Source organism: Hippopotamus amphibius, chromosome 17, assembly GCF_030028045.1.
Source record: "Hippopotamus amphibius kiboko isolate mHipAmp2 chromosome 17, mHipAmp2.hap2, whole genome shotgun sequence".
Lineage (NCBI taxonomy): Eukaryota > Metazoa > Chordata > Mammalia > Artiodactyla > Hippopotamidae > Hippopotamus > Hippopotamus amphibius.
The window spans coordinates 62,560,293-62,578,494 of NC_080202.1; the positions used below are offsets into that span (position 1 = coordinate 62,560,293).

The 18,202-nt window shown below is 53.4% G+C and overlaps 1 protein-coding gene across 1 annotated transcript in view; it reads left to right on the forward strand.

Moving 5' to 3' along the window:
* The first annotated feature begins 324 nt into the window (after positions 1-324).
* Positions 325-18,202, forward strand: part of FAM20A (FAM20A golgi associated secretory pathway pseudokinase) — a 50,258-nt gene continuing 32,380 nt past the window's right edge. Inside the window, exon 1 of the mRNA XM_057716581.1 lies at positions 325-807. Within this exon, the coding sequence (XP_057572564.1) occupies positions 443-807 (365 nt within the window). The 5' untranslated portion in view covers positions 325-442. The remainder of the gene's footprint in view (positions 808-18,202) is intronic.

The window sequence follows — 18,202 nt, forward strand, 5'->3', positions numbered from 1 at the left end:
GGCCGGAGGAGGGCCCGGAGCGGGCGGGCGGGCGGCGCCGGGGCAGGTGCCAGCGGGAGTGGGCGGGGGCGGCCGGCGTCACCCTCCCCTAGGGGCCGGGCGCGCGCGCCAGCTCGGCCCGCCGCGCCGGGGGCACGGGCGTCCCCGCCGCCCGCAGGAGGAGCCCGAGCCACCGCATCCTCCGGAGAGGCGCCCGGGGCTCCGCGGCCGCGCTCCTCCGCCGCCGCCGCCGCCGCCCGTCCCCGCGCCCCGGCGCCCCGCGCCTCCACCTGCCGCGGGCTCCCGGGCGGCCGGGCGCGGGGCAGAGAAGCCGGGGGACCCGGGCGCCCGGAGACCCCGGCCCCCGGCCGCGGGTGCCAGGGCGACCCCCCCGGGAGGGGGCCCTCCGTGCGGCCCCCGGCCTCCCCCCATCCCCATCCGCACCCCCACCCCCGGCGGGGCCATGCCCGGGCTGCGGCGGGACCGCCTGCTCACGCTGCTGCTGCTGGGCGCGCTGCTGGCCGCCGACCTCTACTTCCACCTCGGGCCGCGCGTGCGGCGCCGCCTGCGGCCCCCGGAGCGCCCGCCCGGCTGCCCGTGCGCCCGCCGCGCCCCCGGCCCGGCCCCCTCGGGCGCCCCGCCGGCCGCGCGCCCCGCTGCCCCGGCCCGGCCGGGCGCCGGCGGCCGCGGCTCCAAGCTGCGGGCCCTCTTCGCGCACCCGCTGTACCAGGAGCCCGAGGCGCCGCCGCTCCTCCTGCCCGAGGACGCGCTGCTGGCCGGCCCCGAGGCGCTGCACTACTACCGCAGGAAGGTGGCCCGCTGGAACAGGTGAGCCCCGGCCCCGAGCCCGTCTCCGCGCCAGGAAAAGTTTCTGGGCAGCGGCGCCGCCAAGAGAGGCCCCCGGCCCCTCCGCGCGGGCCCCGGGGGTGCCTCCTTGGCGGCTTCAGTCCCCGGGGCCATCTCGCCCCCTCTCTCCCCCGGTCCTGATGTGGGAAGCCGCTGCCGGAGGACTTCGCCTTCCCAGAATGAGGTTCCCAAACAGAGAAACTCCAGAGCTGCTTGCAATCCAGCACGCACTCTAGACCTGGGCGTCTTCCACAAGCCGAGGCGACACCCGCAGCCCGGCTCGTCCCCTTTGCTTATTCCTCTGCCCCGGGGCCAGAGCTCACGAGGGGTCCGCCGGGCAGAAAGTCGGGGCTCAGTTTCCCCAAGGGGCCGCCACGCCGTTGTACTTAAAACGTGGCTTGTGCCTTTGGGGGCAGTGTTATAACCTGCAGGCAGTTTTATTATCGTGGGCATTTGGGTGACTTGGAGCTGAGGCTTCATGCTTTCAACGAAGGAGGTAAAAATCTACCTGGGAATTTTTTTTTTTTTTTTTTTTACTCTAAGGCAAAAGGTAGAGGGGAAACGTGCCACACATATCGAGCATAATATTGAGAAGGATGTGTGTGTGTGTGTGTGTGTGTGTGTGTGTGTGTGTGTGTGTGTGGAAGGGCAGGGCGGGCGGGTGCCGGAGAAGCTGGAATGTGCGTCCAGTGCTAAGATCCGCAGCTGATGACAGAGGCCTTCGTAGGAGTTAGGGCTCTGTTTTGAAGTGCAGGCTGATCTAAAGATTGCTCAGGCCAGTGTTGGACCACACCCGTCACTTTTCTTAATACAAGAGAGATTTCCAAATGAGATGTCTTTGCCGGTCTTATCATCCCTCTGAGGATGGGTAGGCGTAAATCTCTGTGGAAGTTCAGTGCTAGCCCAGGTTAACTGCTCCATATTCGGTAGTGCTGAGCGTGACTGCGGGGGAGGGGGCCTTCAGAAAGTATTAAAAAGAGAAGTTGAGAGTTATTGGCCCCAGTCACTGTGGTGTGTTTCAGTGGCAACTGGCTGATGATTTTATATTAGAAGGAAAGTGGTTCTCAATTCTCTTGCTCATGGGATGCAGTGAAAAGGCAGGCTGAGATTGCTTCTCAGACACTGTCATTTTCGATATTACCTTTATTTCATCAATAACGTGCAGATCAGCGAACTAGGAAATGTTGCCCTTGGGAAATTATGTGCACGTCTGTTGAGGATTTGAGGAGGGACCGTGTGAGAAGTCACTTGCTTTTGTCAGTGCTCATCAGTATTCAGCTATTCACATTTCTGTGGCGTTAAACTTCCCTACGGTACTTTTGTCCTTGAGAAGAGTCAAAGGGAATATTTTTGGCAGAAAAGCAAAAATCTTTCTCACCAATCTGTCCTACAGATATGGTTTTGAGCTTGATTTCTGTGCCATTATGTGTCAGAAAAACACATTTGCTGAGCAGGAAGGATCTTGGGCATTTAACAGAGGACTGCTGGGGCTGGGGACCTTGCTGGGCTCAGATGTAACAGAGTAGTTTCGTGTGGTCGCTTGAATGTGGCCGTTGTGATACCTCCTCATGGCTGCCTTTTAATGCTTGAGATCTCAAGTGAGGTTTGTGGGCTGTAACAGGAGGGGAGCTACACTTAAACAAGTGTTGAACCTGGACCCCAAGGCAGAGAACCTTCACCCAAACTGCACTGTGGACGTCAAGGCGAGGATGTCAGTGAGCGTGTGCCTGGTTACCTGTGTCTGTAGGACTGCTCCTTGGCCAGGGCACCTGGGAATTGCACTCAGCGTTCTATTGTGAGAGATGGCTGCTCATTACCTTACGTGAAGTGGTGGCCTGATGAGGTAAGGACCCGTGAAAGTACCTGCTACGTGTGCAGGGCCCAGGAAGGCTCCAGGTTTCCGTGCAGACAGTTAGAACCAACAGCAAAGGAGAACACGGGGCATGACTGTGTCCGCTGTTTCCCTCCTGCGCAGACCAGCACCCGCGCCCCCTTGTCTGTAGCCACAACCCCAGACAATATTGAAACACCAGGGCTTTCTGGACATACGTGCACGCCAGCGATCACTTAACATTGACTGTATCCAGAATAAGTGTGGCGGCAAACCATCTGCCTCACCGGGAGACGTGCAGGGGATAAAGCAGCCACATCAGCATTTCCTCCCCGCTTGCCCAGAGGAGCCCATTCGTCTGAGTGAGTGATTTTTTTTAACCACCACACTAATGAGTAATAGCATGAAGTCGAAAGTATCCTTCTACAACTTGAGCTCATTACCAATCGGAATTAGGACAGCGGAAGATGGAGCTTATACACTGTTTTGAATATTTCAGGTCCTCGGTCGATATTTGTTACTGGGATGCCAATATCTGGTTAAGCTGAAGCGGTGCAGAAGGCACGTCTGAGAAGGGTGGGCTGTCCTCGTGCTGACACGAAGCTTTCTGCGGACCTCCTCAACGAGCTGCTCTTCCCTGCCTTCCTCTCTTCTCCCCCTCAGAATATAACTGAGTGGGGCACAGTCCAAGCTAAAAATGCAATCGGGGAACATGTTTCTGGCGGGTCATCAGCCGCTGACCACGGCGAGCGGTCCAGCGCCAGCCTCCATCAGGCGTGATGACACCTTTGGTACCTGTCTTGCCTAGTGACGAGGGGAGAGCACAGGGAGCCGTGGAAATGAGGTCTTTGCTATTTCAGACCTTAAACCCACGGGCCAGATGAAGCCTCTTCCTTTCAAAGCAACGATGGAGGGCAGGGCTTACCTGGAGCCCAGGTTCACGTTGTGGCTGCCCTCGCATCTTAGAGGCCGAGCTCTGGGTTTCTTCCCCGCCCAGGAGCTGCCCGAGCCAGACAGCGTCTGTCCTTTGACATGTCGAAGCCAGTCAGCTTGGTTTGGCCCTTTGCCCGCATATCTTTGGTCGGTTCCTCTGGAACCCTCTGCTCTGACAGTCAAGGTCAAACAGGGTCGTGCCTCCCTGGTGCAGAAGTTCTCTACCCTCTGCTTTTCTTTCTTGACCTCTTCCTCAGCTATCAGGAAGGTTAGATTTTCCTGCAGTTACCGATTCAGCGTTTCGCAAACGTGCGCGTGTATATCTGTTTCCCCCTCCATCGGATGCTCCTGTCTCCTCCCCACCCCCTACGCCTCCCCCACTTGCTGTCACTGAAGAAAGCCTGGCCCTGAGTCTTCCTTTGAAAATCACAGCCAAGAGATAGCTTTGCAAAAATGACAGTTGTTCAAGAGGAGTAAATTGGCTCCAGTTTTTCTGGGAGAAGCTTTGAGAAGATCCAGAAGCCGAAGCAGCTATGGGAGAGCGGGGAGAGAGCCAGAGGAGACGAGAAAGGTTTCAGCTGGGCACTAGCATGGTCCAGTCTAGGAACTGTTGGAGGAAAAGCTTCTTCCCACCAAGGCATCTGGGCAATGAAAAATAAAATCTCTTTATTCTCACCCCCTCCTTTTTATCTCTTTCCTGCTTATCTCATGCTGGCCCCAGATCGTTTGGAGCGCAGCGTTATTGAGAACAGGCAGTTAGGCTCACAGAGCGGATAAAAGCGCAGGGTCTTACTCAGGGATGCCGGCCATCCGTCATTCACCCGGAGCCAGCAGGGCCTGGGCCCCTTGTCTGGTTCTTGCACCAGTGATGCCAGGCTGAGAAAGGAAATGGGCCTCCTTGGATCTGGAAGAGGGACCTCAGCCACGACCTGTGTGTGGTTAGCAGAGGGAGTGGGAATCCAGACTTCCACTTCTCTTTTCTCCCAATTAGAGCCTTGCTTGGCTGGTTGGGAAAAGCTATGATTTTAGTGGTTTCTGAATCCCTGGACTTTAGCCGGAGGAAACCTCTCCACTCTTCTCAGAGCCAGAAGCTCCAGATGGTTTCGGAGAGGGCTCATCCAGAGGTCATTTCCAGGTGCCTGCCCCTCATTCCAAAGCCCAGTCCTTGCTGCGGTCAGCACAGCAAAGACCTAAACCAGGGAGGATACCAGTGTTCGTTCAAGGAAGACGGGCACCTCCTATCTCCAGTTACATCAGAGTGAAGCCCCTGGGCCAAGAACTGGAAGACGCTCGTCAGCTGTTCCATCGGCCCCGACCCCTGACGCCCCGCTCTGACCCCCACCGAGTCCTCATCCATCTGGGAGCTCAACTGGCTAATTCTTTGCGTGCACATCGTCCTACCTGAGACATGCTTGGTAGGTGCCAAGTGTACTCGACATACACTTGCTAACTCAGGCCTCACAATTTCCTGAGAAGGAGTTGCAGGATTCCAAGGTGCGCCCGCTAGAGGCCAGGCCCTGGTGTACACACACCTCCTCATTATCCAAGCCAGTGCTCATCTAGATACTGCAGTAAAGGGAGTTTACAGATGTAATTAAAGTCCCAGATCGGTTGACGCTGGGATAGGGAGATTACCCAGGCCTGCCGGACCTAATCACATGAGCCCTTTAAAAGCAGAGAGTTTTTCCCCGGCTGGTCAAAGAAGAGGAGGTCAGAGACTCTAAGTATGATAAGGGTTGGAAGTGCCACTGCTGACTTGGAGATGGAGGGGGCCGTGTGGCAGGAGAGATGCGTGACCTTCAGGATCTAAGATGGGCCCCAGCCGACAGCCGGCCAGGAAACAGGGACCTCTGTCCTACAGCCACAAGGAATGAATGCTGTCAGCAACGAGAACGAGACGGAGGCAGACTCTTCCCCAGGATCTCCAGGCAAGAACTCCACTGAGCTGATGACAACTTCAGCCTTGTAAAGCCCGTGTGGGGAACTCAGTCACGCTAAGCTGGATTTCTGACCTATAGCTCGGGGAGCTCATCAGTGGGTATTGTTCAAAGCCACAAGGCTGGAAAACAAATTCGGCACTGCTGTTCAGTTCATTTTATGGAGGGAACTGGGGATGGGAAGGTGGTTATAACTTGCCTTCTTGAGTCAGGTAGCTAGCAAACCTCAGGCAGGCTTTGCACCCAGAGGGTCTGGCTCTAGAATCCACGCTCTCTAACCATCAGCTCCACCCCTCTGCATCCTTGGACGTCCACAGATCCTCACTCTTCCTCTTCTGAAAAGGCTTTTCTGACTACCTCCACCCACTCTGGTCCCTCCCTGACTAGACGCATCCTCTCCAGATACTATCACGTTAATTGTTATGACCGTGCGGTGTCTTGGCAGCTGTCATGTGAGCACAAATGGCCACTTGCTCCTGATGTGAAAAGCCCCCAGCTTGCACATGGGTGCGTGAGTACATCTGTTTCGTGGTTCCCCATAGGGAAGAGCCAGGGTAAGTACCTATGGAACAGATCATTGGGAACAGACGACCTCAGGATTTGTGGGCCGCTAGTCAATGGCCTGTTAGCCCCATGGGGAGAAAAAAGCCTGAACAAAAGCCATCTTAACCGTAAAATCATCCCACCTGTAACCTGTCTCCTCCTCCCTGTAAAAGTCTAAGGCGAAACCAGCCTACTGAGACATTCTGGACCTTGGATCTGGGGTGCTCTCTCTATTGCAGTAGCAGAAATAAAATCAATTTCCAAACACACACACACACACACACCAAAAAAAAAAAAAACAAACAAACCCTGAAGGCAAGCTGAGAAGGTGCCACTTGCCAAGAAGAGAGAATTTCCTCAGCTTCCTGAGCTTTCTGAGAAAGAGCGGCCAAAAAGTCATGCCTTAAAGAAAAACAGGAACCACAGCAAGACCCTGCCTGAGCCAGAGCACTCCCCGCTCACCCCTTGGTAGGTGCTGACCTGGGTTTTCCTTGTGATTATTCATTAAACTGGAGGCTGATGGGAATCTGTGCATTCTGCTGCAGTCAGCTTTCGCGTGGCTGGAAGCTGAGTGAGGGTTCTGAACAGCTGCAGCTTTGGTAGAGCAGAAGTTCCTAAGAGTGTGCACGTCTGTGTACCTGTCACGGGCAGGCACACGCACACAGGCCTAATGAAAACCATCATATGGAGGGGGGAGGCCTCATTCTTTTTATGGCCTGTCCCTTGGCAGGATGTCCTGTGCTTGAAATGTGACATCAGCACAGAACTGAGTTTGAGTGTCTGGGAAATGCCAGCATCCAGGACTGTGGATCCCTGGAGGCTGACCTGGGAAGCCGAGAGCTGGAAATCAGCATCATCCAGCTTGAGCAAGAGGCACGGTTAAGAACCAGAAAAGGGCCTATTTTATCGGGTTCTCTAGTAACAAGCCAGATAAATGTGGGAAGCCGCAGGGGATAGAAAATAACAGAGGACTGTGGTTCCTAAGAAGCCAAGAACCTGTAATAACATTCAGCAAAATGTGGAGAGGAGAGAGAAACTCGAGCAGCTGTTGGCACAGGGGCAGAGGAACGGAGGACCTGGACCGTAAAACACAGGATGGCCTGGGAAGAGCTGGGGTTTTAGACAACTTGGGAGAGGTGGCTGTGTTAGAAGAGAGCTCTGCTTGCAGAAGGAAACCAGAGCTGTTCAGCCCTGGGAAGTCAAGTTCGGCTCTCACATAGCAGACTTGCCTTCAACTGCCTACACCTGGGTCAGGCTCTGACCTTGACTTTTCGTGATGCTCTGTAGGACGGAGTCCGTGTGGAGGGACAGATTGTTTCTCCCGGTCAGTGTGGTCATCCCAGTTTCATCCATTTCAATAGGATTATTGTATTTCTGACTCATTTTCTTCAATGGCTGAAGAGTGACAAATCCTGTAGCATAACTGTGTTTATCTGCACCCACAGCCCAGCTCATGTTTTTTTCACTCTGAGTTCAGAATTCTGCACAACTAGCAGCTGCTAATTTATGCCTTCTGTGCACCTCTGATCACTGAGAGATGCCAGAGGAAGTCAGACTGACCAGCCACGATTCCATCATCAAATCAAGCCACGATTAACCACCGTTTCATTGCAAGGTGTTTGTTTTTGTTTTAAACTGGGGTCATTGGATCCTATTGAGTTCAAGGGATGAGGTCTGTATTTCCCTTACATCTTATGCATACTTTGCGTTCTGTGCCTGTGTTTATTTTCTTAGGAAATAATACATTATGTTTGCAAAATGTTACTTACACTCACTCAGGATGCTTTGATGTCAAGTGACAGAAACCCAACTCCAACCAACGCATGCAGTTAAAGGAAACGCAGAGAATCAAGTAACCAAAACTCAGCTGTCTCGACTCCCCCTACGCTTAGTTCTGCTGCTTGTTTTAATCCCCTCTTGCAGTTTCCAGCCCCGAAAACCCTGGGACCAGAGAGAGCAAAGGGCGTCTCAGGTTTCCAAAAAGAAAGATCCTGGGCAAAGCCGCTGATTGGCCAGGTCTGGGACTAGAGCTAGGCTGTAGAGGGTTTTGATTGGCCCGGTTCTGAGGAGGACGCCAAGCTTCAACCAATCACGGGCATTGGGGGGCGGAGTCATTGGGAACTCCATTGAGCTCGCCCGTCAAGCCACGTGGCTCTGTGTGGGAAGAGCAGTTCCCCCCAAACCCGGCTGGGTGCCCGGACCTCAAGTGACCCAGAAGTGCTTCTGTGACCAGAATGATGCTAGAAAGTTTCTCGACTTGTGCCTGCTGCAGTCTCTGACTCTTACAGCTACCGTCCTGGAGGTTTAGTAAGACTTTTTAAAAACAAACGCATTCGTAACAAATTCGCAAACGTGCAGAACTTTTTACACCACCCATTAAAATTCCCGCAGGAAGATAGGAGTCTATTTATTTGGGCTTTCTCTTAAATCAGCCGTGCTCTCTTCGTGGGAGCCTAAAGGAGGAGTTCATGTGGACCCGTGCATGGGCTCATGTCTCTTTCTCCCAGAACCCTTCTGGGAACCGAGATGCCTGTGTGTTGAGCCCAAGGGAAGCATTTGCCTTCTTCAGGCCTGTGTTCCCCCTTTTGACGTGAAGAGGGTGAGTCTGTGGTTCCCAAAGGCCCTGACAGCTCTGTTTTCCAAGCTCTGCACATCTTCAACCAGGATTTCTTCTGTCTGAGTGAAAATACAGGACGAGCATTTTCCAAGTGTGTTTCAGGAACTTCCAGGGTTCCTGGAGGTGCTTCACAGGTTCTGCAAACGGTTGATTAAATTTGCATTTTGGAAAGCATGTACTTTAAGGCAATTTCGATGGAACGTGAGCAAATGCACGCCTGGTTGTGTTACGCACAAGGTAGCACCTTGAGCCTGCCCTGGATAACGTATGTGGACAGATGGCTTCTCCTCCCATCTTTGTTTCATTGAGGAGTGTCCTGAGATTGCAAGGTCAGCTGTTAAAAACTGTCGCCTGTCCCAATGACTTCTGTGTGTTTATCTCGATTTTTTATACTCTGCTCCCAAAATAATATGCAGGCATTAATTGGGTACTGGAATAAGCCTATCCTGTCCTCCAGCACCCCCGATGTTGAGTGCTTGAGTTCATAATCCTATTACCCCTCCTCTTCTTATTGATTAACTTTTAAAAAATTTATCTATTTTTTATTTATTGGCTGCGTTGGGTCTCTGTTGCTGCGCACGGGCTTTCTCTAGCTGTGGCAAGCAGGGGCTACTCTTGGTTGTGGTGTGCGGGCTTCTTATCGCAGTGGCTTCTCTTGTTGCCGAGCATGGGCTCTAGACGCACAGGCTTCAGTAGTTGTGGCGTGTGGGCTCAATGGTTGTGGCTCTCGGGCTCTAGAGTGCAGGCTCAGTAGCTGTAGCGCACGGGCTTAGTTGCTCTGCAGCATGTGGGATCTTCTTGAACCAGGGCTTGAACCCGTGTCCCCTGCCTTAGCAGGCAGATTCTCAACCAGTGTACCACAAGGGAAGCCCTGATTAACTTCAAAAAATAATTTTACATATTTGACTAGCTAAATTCAATGTATAGAAATATATTACAAGTTTGACCTATTTCATACCCTGGGGATTCTGTGTAAGATTTCTTTTGAAAAGAACGTTTCACTTCTAGAACAATTTTGAAAACCACTGATTTGGCATATACAGAAATTGAGCAGATTTCTTTCCTTCTTTTCTAAAATTGATGCGCCCACAACCCAAGCCTTCTGCTCCCCTTGTCTCCTACTCCCAGCTATTATCACTCATTCACTCTAATGACCACCACTTTGCCAATGCTTCTGGCCACTTGAGCATAAAAGAGCATCTTTCAGGCCCTGTATCTCTTTGCTTTTGTTTCCTAACAAATCACTCCAAAACTTAGTGACTTAAAACAAGAACCATTTACTTAACTCATGATTCTGCAGGTGAGTGATTTGGGCTGGGCTCAACAAGCGGTTCTTCTAGTCTCTGCTGGGCTCCCTTGGGCATCTGTGGTCTATGTCTGGGATGTCCTTCCTCCGATGGAATCCTGTGTCTAGGACCTAGGCTGAGATGATGATCTTGGCTCCACGTGGCCTCTCATCTCCCAGTTCAGCCAGTCCGTCCTGTTCACGTGGTAGCAGCAAGGCACCAAGAGAGTGGAAGTGTGCATAGCCTCTTGAGGTCCTGGCCAAAACCTTACAAATGTCACTTCTGCAAGATTCAATTGGTCCCAGTAGATCCAAGGCCACATGTGGAGATGCGGGTACCCTGGCCATCGAAGGGGAGGTGGTCTGCACAACTTAGTACTGTTCTGCTGAGCAAAGGCTTGAGGGTGGTCCTTTCTCCTGGTGACTTGTTGGGCGGTGGACAGGCAGCTGTCAGCGGTAAGAGCCCTTCCTGTGTGTTGATGGGAAAAATAATCTAATATAACCCATCTCAAATCTAATGAAACTGCTGTGGACTGAACCATGTCCCCACAAATTGTGCTGACTTAGGCTCAGCTCTACTCTAACCCCCAGGGGCAGAGGCAAAGCCATCTCTGAAACTGTCTCCCTCCTCCTCCCGGTGTGGTCCTTCCAGCCTCTAGAGGCCTCTTGGCCTCCCTGCCTCCCAGACAAGATGGCCTCAGTCCCTTCCTTGGGGCCACGTGTTTAGCTCTTCAGTGATTCTCTTTTCAATCTGTTTATTTATGGATGGACTTTAAGTTCCACCTTCTTCTGGAGGCCATCTTTGAGGTCAAAAGCTGAAAATCGGCCATCTGTCTCTCTTTGCATTCCTCCTGTAGTAGCCCAACTCCTCCCTGAGGGCACAGATGCTCCGCTTGAATGGGCTGAGTACACAACATCCTCTCACAAGGATTTTAGACCTTGTTTTATAAATTTTTAAACACTGTCATATTAACCAACATAATATTTAGAACAATAATGAAGATTTGTTCCTCCTTATTAAGTGTATTAAGAGCCCGTATTTTATAAACAAATTTCCAAAGGCCATTATCTGTCCAGTTATCTATAGAGCATCTGTGAAAATAATTGTTAATATTGTTAACACCATGAATAGGCAGAGTCCTTTCTACGTCCTGAAGCTCTTTAAACAGCCTGTAATTAGTTCATTACTGGAAAAAAAAGATTGGTCTTTATAGCCAGTACGAGGTTGACCGGAGTATTCTCCCCTGGAAAGATGTCCCGTCAATCTGTATCTTACTGTAAAGCAGTATCCACGGCCTTGCCCCAGGCTGGCGGGGCTTCAGTGAGCTCCACGTAGGAGCCCTGGTGAACAGACTCAGCAGGAACCACAGGTGCTGCCTTGTCCTGAGACCCTCAGAGGCCAGGCCTCTCAGAGGACCCTCCACCGAAATGGGCAAAAACACCCTCAGTGCAATTCGATGGCCTCAGAGCCGCACAGGGAAAAGTGTGTGCTCGTTTGTTATAATCAGTGTGTTATTCTAACATAATGGAGAGAAACTGAGATCTTCTTGTGTGATTTGCTCTTAAAAAATTGCATAGACCATCCAGGATGGGTTTTACCTGACAGACTTTTCTGCCTCAGTAGCCTGGACCCCTTGGCAGAGATCCCTTTATGAGCTGCAGGCCACAGCTGGGTGCCTGAGACGGCTCACGTCTAGGGAGCTGGAAGGCACGTCTTGAAGCCTTCAGATCTCTTGGCATCTCCCCAGCAGGGTCTAAAAAGAGAACTCAGTGACCGTATTTGTGTCCTAGGGCTGCCGTGACAAACTGTCACTGTGAGAGTCACTGTTGGTGGCTCGAACAACGTAAATTTATTCCTTCACGATTCCGGAGGCTGCAGGCTGAAATCAAGGTCTGGGCAGAGCAGCAGGCCCTCGAGAGGCCTGAGGGGAGAACACGCTCTGTGCCTCTTCCCATGTTTCCGGCTGCCAGCATCCCTCAGCTTGTGGCCGCATCACTCCAGCCCCCGTCTGCTTGATCACATCACCTCCTCTTCTGTCTCTGTGCGTTTCTGCCTCCTCTTCTGTCTGTGTCTCTCTCCTCTAAGGACACGTGTCATGGGTTCAGGACCCACCTGGACAATCCAAGACAGTCTCTTGTCAAGAGCCTTACTCACCGCTGCAGGCGCTCTTTTCCAGATAAGGTCACTTTCACAGGTTTCAGAGGTTAGGTCACAGACATACCTTCCAGGGGAGCCCCTTGCAGCGCCCCAAAGCTGCAGTCACGTCTCACGATGACTACGAAGGCCGTGCAGGTGCCATTTTATTTTTATTTTTGTAAAAAGATTATTTTTACCATTTACATAAAAGATTTACATAGGGAGAGTATTTGATCGTTTGCATAATGGATCTTGCTTTCTGTGCTGGAGCTTCTGGTAGACGTTGAGGGGCAGTGCATTTAGGATGAAACGCTTGGCGGCGCCTGGAATGCAGCCTGTCCGGCTGTCATTCAGGATAGAGAAGTGGGTCTGCTAATTAGCTGAACTTGGAGGTAGGAACAAAGGCTCTCTGTGGAGGTTGTGGAGTCAGACGGGATCCGTGCGTGAACTCAAGCCGCCGACCTCTGTCCGGAGAGGGGCCACAGGGCCGGGAGCAGCCTGGACTCTGCTTGGCCAGTCCTTTTGGATCTGTTGTGACAGGCCAGCTGACCGGCATCAGTGCGTCACAGCCGTGTGCCGGGGAACGCGACTGCAAAGTGTTTGGCTGGAAAAATATTAAAGTGGATGATAAGCCAGTGCCCACCTTGGGTATTCAAAAACCATCAATCAAGCAACCATCGGATGCCTGATTTGAGCCGTGTCACTTACCAGGGGCCCCTCCGGGTTAAGCTCATGGAGAAACATACACCCCGGGTACCTGGATGAGGTGGCGTTGTGTTCGGTTACGAGCTGTAAATCCATCGGAAGGTCTGGGGAGGTCGGCCCAAAGCGATGAGCTTGGATTTATAGCAGTTGACCTGCAGCCCTTCTTTCTGGCAGGAACCGAGCTAGCGGTCTCTTTAGGTGACTTGTCATTCGTGATAGTAAAACCACTTTGTCTGCATCTATGAAAATGCTTCCTCCTCGCTCTCCGGGCAGGAGGTGCTGTGCCCGACGCACCCCACGTGTTGTTTACTCACTAAGGAGCAAACAGACACGCAGGCGGCCGGAACACGGGGCCGCACGGGAGACAGCCCGCTGAGCCTTGTCCTCTAGGTCAGCTTGCAAAACTGCCCGCTCCGAGAGATCGTTCCTGTGCCTCCAACCTAAAGGAATCCCAGGCCCTCTTTTTCCAATTCCTGCTTCATGTTCCTCAGGGCTGGTCACATGACTTAATGCCCTCTTGCTTACCGGTAAGCTCCGGGTGTGCCCTCGCTAGATGGTAAGCGTTTTAAGGATGTGTGGAATCCAGTGGGGAGAGCCACGTCCTGACCCCCAGAACATGTCACCGTTATCTTCTTTGGAAAAAAATGTCTTCGCAGATGTAAGTAAGAATCTCGGCTCGAGTGGGTGGGCCCTCGATCCTGGGACACGTGTCCTTGTAAGGGAGAAGCAGAGCGAGATGAGACACAGGCAGGAGAGGGGGACACGTTGTGGCCACGAAGGCAGAAGCTGAAGTGATGTGGCTGCAAACCAAGGAAGGCCAGCAGCCAGCGGAGCTGGAAGAAGCAAAGAACGGATTCTCCCCTGCAGACCCCAGGCCCCTGGGGTTAGGCTGTCCCCCCAACCCTAACCCGGAAGGAGCCCAGCCTTGCCCGTGCCGCACTTTTGAACTCTTGGGCCCCCGAACGCTGAGGATAAATTTCTGCAAAGCCACCAAGTTCGAGGTCATGTGTTAAGGCCGCCACAGGAGACACACAGAAGGTGGGATGCTTCTTGGACTGTGTAACCCCAGGGTCTGCAGTGCTGCTGTACTGATACACAGCAGGCGCGTCATACGTGTTTGGTAAACGAGTGAACAGGAGAGTTCCCCGGAGGCTTTGTCATTGGGCAGCTCTCGGTGTAAAGCCTGACTCTGCCTCCTAAGCACTGGGAGACCTGAGGCTCATTCCTCCCTGCTTGGTGTCTGCTCTGTAAAGTGGGCCGTTCACCTACCCTGGGGGTGTCGGGAGGGCAGCGTGAGGTCACGTGTGTAACCCACGGGGCAGGGCGCCTGGTTCCCACAGCCCCGACTCACCACTAGGTAAAGGACCATTAGTTCGTTATTCTTCTACGTTCCGTATGGGTGATTTGATATCCATCAGTAGTCAGCCTTACTCATTAATGTTTGATGCCCACTTGGGTGGAGGAGGGGGAGGAGGAGACAGCTTTTGTGGTCCCCAGATGCCAGGGAAAAGCACCAGTGCTTCCAGCCCAGTCCTGGCCACAGCCTCAGCTGCTGCTTCCAGAGAGAAATACGTGCGTTCATCTCTCCGCAGTCACTTTGACATCAAATGCCCGGTGCTGGCAGACGGGGGAAAACACAGACCTGGGGCCGGTCCGCAGTTCGTCTACCTGCTTCAGAAATTATATCCCCCTCGTACGTGCACCTGTGCACACACACACGTGTACACACATGCCACACGTACACACACACGCACATACACACATATACACACACACGCATCCTCCTGAGGGAAGGGCAGTGAGCCAACGTCCCTCACTGACTTGGCAGGAACCCTCCTTTTCCTCTTCCTTCCTCTCCTTTCTTTTCACACAGCAGTTACCAAGCCAGTGAAGCAGGCGGGTCTCTGCTCCCTGGAGACCTGTCCCGCCGCCCCCGCCTCTGGGGAGGGGGTGTGTTGACACTCTGTGTGGGCGCAGGGCGGACCCCTCCAGGACCGGCTCTCTAACCCCCAGGGCAGCCCCACGGCAGAGACACCGCACGCCCCATCTTCGCACGAGGGTGGAGGCTCAGAGCAGCCGGGTTACACCAGAAACGCAGAGATGCAACCCTTAACTGTGCCTCACGTCTCAGCTGGGGTCCTGGAGGCAAATCTGAGATGCGATAGGAGCGCAGGAGGCTCAGGGGGCCGTGGGCAGAGCCCCCACCCTGCAAGGCCCCGAGGCGGGCAGGGCAGCCCCACTTGCCACGCGCCGCTCTGGAGGGGAGACCGCTGTGGTCCTCCTGGAGAGGCAGTTGTCAGTAAGCATCCAAAGCTCCCAAGAGAGCCCCGCTCGCCGGTCCGTATACTCCGTAGACCTGCTTTTTATTTTTATACTGAAAAGAGTTTTGTTTTTATAATTGGCGGGGGGCCGGGGGGAGCTTTACTGGTGGAATCTCTCACTCCTGTTCTGTTTCCAGGCTTGGGTTTCATCACAAGTCTGCCACTTCTCAGCAGGGCGACCTGGGACAGCTCACCTGTGCCGCCTTCAGCTGGGTCCCGTATCTTTAGGATGGAGGTGGTGACAATAACGCTGACCTTATACGGAGTTTCTGGGGGCCCTCGCGGAGTTAAAATGGCAAAGCGCTTCAGACAGTGCTTGGCACGATGTCCGTGTGAGGTTAAGGGTGGGCGATTTTCCTTATTATTCTTCAGACCTCTTGACCCTTTGGGGTCACTGGCTCCTCCTCCATCTGATCTTTGTCCGCAGGGACAGAGGTCCTTGTGGTTCCCACACCTCGGATGGTCTCTGACGTGCCTCTTCGCATCCCGTCCCCTGCAGCTCAGAAGCCCTGATCTCTGGGCAGCTCTTACTCCACCCCGAGCCAGAGCTGTGAGTCTGGGAGGTCAGCACGGGGCCAGGACCCAGGGAAGCCCGGAGTGAAAACCAGACGTCTTTTGCAACACAGCTCCAAGCAGAGGAAGTGATTGTATTTCAGCCACAAAGCAAGGGGTTTGTGTCGGGAGATCGGCCCCTTTGGCAGAATCTCACTGAAATCTCAGTACTGTTATTACTTTCTCAACAGACGACAGATAAGCAGGTTGGGTGTTTCCACCACCTCCCTGATGTTTAAGGGGTTTCTATCAACATTCTAAATACTCCCTGACTGTCTCCGCAGCCTCCCCGGGAGGGCAGAAGAGGCTCAGGTCAGAACCCCGGCTGTTACTTTCTGCTTTTCCACTGACTGCTGTTACCTCCACTGTGCAGACCTTCATTTCCTTCTCTGCAGACTGGAGGGGGATCTGGTCACGGGACTTCGGGGGGCTAGAGTAAGACAACACAGGGAAAGAACCCCCCAGATGCATTTGCAGGAAGCTCTTTGCAAACGCAGAGATTAATAGTATCAAATACAATGATGCCTCCTACATCACATAAGTACCAGAAGGCTGTGGCAAAGACACCAGAGTCCACGCGTGTCCCAGCCCCCTCGCAGCTGAGTGGACCATGTACCGACTTCCAGCTCGTGGGATGTGGGTTGGAATGATCTACATCACTTCCTGGCCAGAGCCTTTAAAAGCCGGGACCTGACCCTCCAGTTCCTTTTGTAGCCCTGCTGGCTGTGAGCCATGAGCTGGGGTCCTGGTGTCCATCCAGCTGACCCTGGATCTCCTGGAGCAGAATCCCTACGGACTGACCTTCGTTCGACAAGTAGCCTGAGTGAGAAATAAACCTTCGTCGTGGGGAACCACTGAGCTGGAGGGTCACGTTACCTCTCCCCAGAACCTGGTTTTACTGCGGATGCAAGTGTGGAAGACGTGTAACAGGATGCCTCTTTCTAAAACCCCATCCACTGGGACTCTAAGCCCCTTTCCCAAGAGGTTGGTTGGAAATTCAACCTCAGTCATCACTGGAATTCCTTTCCCCAGACCCCCGAGTCGGGGGAATGTCCTTAGGGTCTTAGGCCGCGGAAGGTTTGAGGAGGACCCTCTAGTCCGCGTTCCGTCCCCTGGTCCCCGGCAAGAGGGCGGCCGTGCTGCCCGTGTGCCAGGCTCGGGCACCGGACTCCTGGCTGCAGCTGGAGATGCGCTCCCCGGGCGCCCGCACAGCCGCTCTGCCCCCGGCACCTCCAGACGCGCCGGGCCGAGACAGCATCCCTCTCCTGATCTCGGCCGACCTGCCTGTGCCCCCAGAGCCTGTGCTTCGGCCCGCACTTCCGGCTCTCCCCTCGCCAGCCTCTCCCTGCACTGGGTTTAGGCCCTCCGAAAATAAAACAACTTTAAAAGCCACAGAAGGCGTGGGGAAGCCTGTCTGAAGGTCTGCCTGGTCCCGGATCACAAACACCCCCTGAGACAAGGAACCGCGAGGTCCAGCCACCTTCTTAGAAGAGGGGATGGGGAAAATTCCACAAGAACAGAAGCCACATTAATATCTCAATAAATTTTCCTACCCCACGGTGACGTCTCGTGCCGAGGAGGAAAAGAGGCCAGTTATCCTCTCCTGTGTGTAAATCAGATGGAAAAATAACATCATGCAAATTGGCACCAGCGCCCAGGCCAAGGGCTTGAAAGAACTTAATCTGCGGGGAAGTCACAAGGAAATTGCCTACGAACCATGAAAATATGTGCCCCCCAACCCGAACCCCCTGCCTTCAGATCCTCCTCTCCTTCCAGTGCCCACGCCTGGTGACAGGCAGTCAGGCGACGTTCAGACACTTTGGAAAAGAAGTGTATTCAGGTCAGCCTTTGTTTATTGAGGGACTCAGCATGTGGCTTTATGAGGCCCCTTGTTTTTCTCAGTCCGCTCTGAGCACTGCTTTTAGACCTCAGTTCTGCTTTGTGCACTCGGGAAAATGGTGGAGAGAGGACACACGGCCGTCCAATGTCAGAGTCACCTGTTAATGGTTTGTGTGTGTGTGTGTGTGACAGAGAGAAAGAGAGGGAGAAACATATTTGTTTATTTTAGGTCGCGCAGTTGGAGGATGACAAGAACCAGAATTCAATATTGCATCCTTTGCAGGTAACACGCGTGCTGGTATTCTATCCACATGCTTGTTAGGTCAGTATAAGCCTTACAGCTAAATGACCGCTGACTCACATTTGGTTTTTTCTAAAACAATTAAATAATATTTACATCTTTGCTGTGCAGAGGGCGTAGGAGGCGTGCAGGAGACCCCGAGGAGGCTTCGTGCTGTCTGTGCAAAATACCAAGTCGCTCAAGAGTCCAGCATCCGTCATGGCAGCTTTCGGGTCCTTATCAGGGGGTTGGCTGCTTTACTTGCTCATGACGCGGGGGCCCCAGGCCAGGGTTTCTCAGCCTCAGCGCTGCTGACACGCGGGGCAGGTGACTTTCCGTCGAGCTAGTCTCAACAGAAAACTAAGCAAAGCTGGAGAGCGCACTGCAGGACGGTTCA